The sequence below is a fragment of the Protopterus annectens genome, chromosome 1.part0 (genome assembly GCF_019279795.1).
Source record: "Protopterus annectens isolate FY-2018-M chromosome 1.part0, PAN1.0, whole genome shotgun sequence".
Classification (NCBI taxonomy): Eukaryota; Metazoa; Chordata; order Ceratodontiformes; family Protopteridae; genus Protopterus; species Protopterus annectens.
Genome location: NC_056725.1, coordinates 1,162,052,366 through 1,162,057,421, shown reverse-complemented (window position 1 = coordinate 1,162,057,421; position 5,056 = coordinate 1,162,052,366). Strand labels below are relative to the sequence as shown.

The 5,056-nt window shown below is 39.8% G+C and overlaps 1 protein-coding gene across 1 annotated transcript; it reads left to right on the top strand.

Annotated features, from left to right (window-relative positions):
• The first annotated feature begins 241 nt into the window (after positions 1–241).
• Positions 242–655, top strand: LOC122800188 (40S ribosomal protein S11-like). Its single transcript, XM_044069715.1, has one exon. The coding sequence runs from the start codon at positions 242–244 to the stop codon at positions 653–655; it is 414 nt and encodes a 137-aa protein (XP_043925650.1).
• Positions 656–5,056: the final 4,401 nt, after the last annotated feature.

The following is a 5,056-nucleotide window of genomic DNA, read 5'->3' as shown; positions in this document are numbered from 1 at the left end:
TGTTTTGGCCCCATCACAGTCTATCTCCCATGCCAGAACTTGGAGTAGATTTTGAAGGTTTTGTTGTAGTGGATGATGTGGCAAGCTGTAATGAACCTGACCCAAAAGCAATTTTCCAAGAGATGTTGACCGAACTACAGTGAAGCGTGAAAGTGTATGAAGCAGCTGATGAAGTGGAAGAAGTGAGGATGACACAGAAATTGTAGATCCTCCAAAAGAAGAGGATGTTGGGCACCTGATAATGCAGTTGGTCATTTTGCTATGGAAAAATACACAGACTGAAAGATCTTATCAGAAGCAGCCTACCATCTTCCAGAACAAGAAGCGAGTGCTTCAAGCAGAAGGAGGGAAAGAGAAGATACCTTGTTACTACAAAAACATTGGTCTGGGTTTCAAGACTCCTAGGGAGGCCATTGATGGTACTTACATCGACAAGAAGTGCCCCTTCACTGGCAACGTGTCCATCCGTGGTCGTATCCTCTCAGGTGTTGTGACAAAGATGAAAATGCAGAGGACAATTGTTATTAGGAGGGATTATCTGCATTATATTCGCAAGTATAACCATTTTGAAAAACGTCACAAGAATATGTCTGTGCACCTTTCTCCTTCTTTTAGGTCATTGAGAAAACGAGCAAACAGTTTCAACAAAGTTTAGTTAGTCTACAGTGCATAACCTAACCTGAAGCCTCCCACAATTCCTGATATTCCTGGCTTCCAGACAGAAAAAAGAACCTCTATGCAGGGATCCTCCACTGATCTCTCAACTTCCTTTGCTTGTCCTATGACATCGGCCTAAAGTGTATGTATCCTAAAGGGCATGTCATTGTAACCAGTCTAGGTTGTATTTAGCCCTGCACTCCATTGCTAGCAGCCTTCTGCAGACTTCTTTTTACCTCACTATTAGGCCCTTACATTACTTTTTAACTTTCCCTACTCTGCTCTAAGTGCTCTTGTCATCTACTGCTTGTCCACTAGGTGGCAGCACATACCTTTTGCTTAAGTATTCACTTTATCCCCTAAGTTACTTATATATTGAATCCTCTTCAAAGGATCCATTAATTCCCTGCCTCTAGCCTCCTATCTCTGTGACCCTCTCTGTTCTTACCTTACTAACAGCTACACTAAACAAGTACTAAATCCTCCATACTTTCCTTACCTCTGATCTCACTTACCTAACTACTGATTGTTTCTTCACAGTCTTGCCTTCTTCCTTCTCCTTGTTTCAACCCTCCACAGTCTTGCCTTCTTCCTTCTCCTTGTTTTAACCCGCTCCCTACCCCGAATTCCCACCCACCCCTACGGGTCCTACTCTTATACTTTCTAACCACACCCGAATCTTCCCATTAACCTCTACACATTTCCCATTGGCCAACTTCTCTCATCTCCCATCTCTTTACCACTCCGCTCCATACTCACCACACCCTCCTATCTTTACACACTCTCACCTTAAATACTTCCATCTCTACATATATATTTAACAAATAGCTAATCCTTCCCAATGGCTAATCCAACCATCCCTTTTCAGATTCTACTCTGCTTTACCCTTTTACCACTACCACTTCTAACCTTTGCCTATTTACTCTCCTCGTATGAGCACCCAATTTATCCACACACTGACTACCCCAATCAACAAACCAACTCTCAACCCTTACCACACCTGCATAACCATGCAGACATAACATGGTCACCCAGCTACCTACTTGCTATGTATCATAGAACACTACAAATTACATATAATTCACTACATCTCAGGAGAGTGTTATTTCCATACAGCAAGTTCCCTAACCTAAGCTATCTAGGACAACTCCTCACATTAAAGGATGGTGATATTCATCCTAATCTTGGCCCAACAGGAACCTCTATATCTCTCCATAACCATAATCAATCAACCAATTACCACCTTGCTAAACTATCTAACTCCCTCCTACTAGCTCATCTTAATATGCATAGTATTAACAACAAAGTAACTCAACTCCATGCTCTCTTAGAAGTGTACTCCTTTGACATTATCTGCCTAACAGAAACATGGCTAAAACCTGCCCATCAAAGATAATGAAATTATCCCACCTGGATATAATATCCTAAGAATTGACAGAGTAGCTAAGAAAGGTGGTGGGGTTGCTATTCTATTTAAATCTGGCTTACAATTAACCACATATGACTGTAATCTACCTCTAGATTCCCATGCTGAGATTCTCATCTCTAAACTTGAACTTAACAATGCTAAATCAATATACATTATCTGTATGTATCTGCCCACTGGAAATAAAATAGCCACCATGGAAAATATCCTTTGCTGGCTATCCCAACGCCTGCCTCAAGAAACCATAATCCTAGGCGATATAAATTTGGATTGGAATTCCTATTGTACCAGCCTTCCTACCACCCACATTAACCTATATGTTTTTTCTCAAACCGTTACCTCACCCACCAGAATAAATAAAGCTGACAAGAAAGCAAGCATACTAGACTGAATTCTTATAAACAATCATACTCACTACTATAATTCTGGAACCCTCCCTGATGATATAAGTGACGACTCACTTACCTACTTCATCAGGCATAAAGCCAACACTCCCATTCTAACCTCTATCAGAAGTATTAGATCCAAAAAGAAATGTAACCCTGATTTATTCCAAATGGAACTAAGAGCATGCAATTGGGTTCCCTTAAAACACCTCCCTCTAGATGAAGCCGTTAATTTCTTTAATTCTACCTTCCTTTCCATTCTCAATCATCATGCTCCAACTAGCTCTATTAGAATTAAGGCCAATTCTGCCCCATGGCTATCCAATGAAACCAAACATAAAATTAAACTCAGAAATAAATATTGGGCCAAATGGAGAATGACTAAAAACCCTGTAGACCAACAAACCTTTAGACAACTTAGAAATGACACTAAGAAGGCCATACTTTCTAATAAACAAAACTACTACTTACAATTTCAACAACCTAATCACAACAACCCACACAAATTCTGGGCTAGCATTAAGCAGTTACTCCATCCAGGTCAATCCACTACACCAAACCCTCAAAATACAGACCAGAAAACCCCCATCCATACAGCTAACACCTTCAATACCTTCTTTATAGATGCTATCCAAACACTAGCTAGTCAACTATCACCTAATACCTTCACACTACCTTCATACACCTCAACCCCACCCCCTCCTTTTCAGTTTAAACCTGTCCCAACCACACTTATTCAAAACATTTTGAATAAACTGAAACCATGCTCTCCTTCTGCAGACCTACTGCCTTCTGAATTTCTACAGTTATCATCCAAGGCTATTGCCTACCCTATTTCCATACTGATGAATAGAACTATAAGCGAAGGTCACATCCCCACCTTATGGAAAGTCTCCCATGTTATCCCCCTGCATAAAGGTGGACACTCCACTGAGCTATCAAACTATCGCCCCATTGCCCTACTCTCTCCTTTAGCTAAGATTATGGAAAAATGTATCCATAGGCAATTACTCCACCACTTAATTGAAAACAATTTACTTTTCAACTGTCAACATGGTTTCAGATCCTCACACAGCACCACCACTGCCCTCCTTTCCTTTACTGATTACATTAACAAGCAACGAAACCTGAATACTCTTTCTTCTGTTCTATTTATTGACCTGTCTAAAGCATTTGACATGGTAAACCACCAGATTCTCATAAACATACTAAAATCTCTGTCATTAGACCCACTTTCCATAAAATGGTTCCAATCCTACCTTGACAAATGACAGCAATCAGTACTATGGCATAACACTCTATCCAATGATCTACCAGTTACCTTAGGTGTCCCTCAGGGGTCCATACTAGGACCTCTCCTCTTCTCCATATTTATAAATGACCTTCATCTAGCTATCCCCCAAGTCACTTGCATACAATATGCTGATGACTCCACACTATTATGCTCAGCTACATCCTCCCATGACCTTCACTCTTGCACCCAGAAGGTATTCAACATAGTTGAACAATGGTTCACTCAGCATTGCCTTCTTTTGAACCCAAAGAAAACCAAACTCCTCCTCTTCACTCCTACTCAAAAGTCCTCTCCTCTTGATTTCTCTCTGACATCCACCAATGGTACTATAATATCTCTAGACTCTACCACCAAACAACTAGGTGTCACCATTGACAATAATCTGAACTTCAACATCCATATCAACAATGCTATAAAGACTGTCAACAAAAAAATTGGAACTCTCTATAGGATTAAACCCTTCCTTTCTCCTACTGCCAAAACTACTATAGCTCACACTCATTTGATCTCTACACTTCTTTATGCCTCACCAATGTTTACTAATCTATCGAAGACTAACTTCAGCAAATTGGAATTGTCCTATAATAATATTGTAAGATTTGCAACAGGAAACCCATTTAGAACCCACCATTGTATAAATCTAAATCAGCTAGGATGGTTAGAACTACAACATCTGATTAAATTTCACCAACTAACCATTGCCCACAACATTCTTTACAAACCTTCTAATACTCCTATTTTATCTAGCCTTATCACCCCCCAATAAAAATCTAAAGTCCTTACGCTCATCACTCAAACTTCTTGTACACACCTCTAAATCTAATAACAGGGCTGGGGATTATCTCTTCTATAATACTGTAGGTAAATCCTTGAATCTTCTCCCTAATGACCTTTCCTCACTCACCTCCTTATCACTCTTCAAAAACAGACTTAAACTTTACCTCAGATCATACTGGCTATGCCCCTGTACCAAACCAGACTAGTCATCTATCTCTTCAAACTTGACCTTGCCTATCCTCTGCTTACTATCCACTGTTACATCTTCCTTCTTATTATATTTTTCTCATGTCTCCCTTTTTTACACTATTTCTCTCCTCTTTACATACCTTTTTTTTAAGTAAATCCTTAGTAACATCACTACACAACTAACTTCCTTTCTCTACTATTGACTTTACCTGTATGATGTTTCTGTACCTTGAATTGGACTGTTTATGACTCTTGCCCTCTTTGCACACCCTGTGCTAACCTCTATGCTTTACTGCACATGTTACCGTTGTTTGATTATTTTTATTA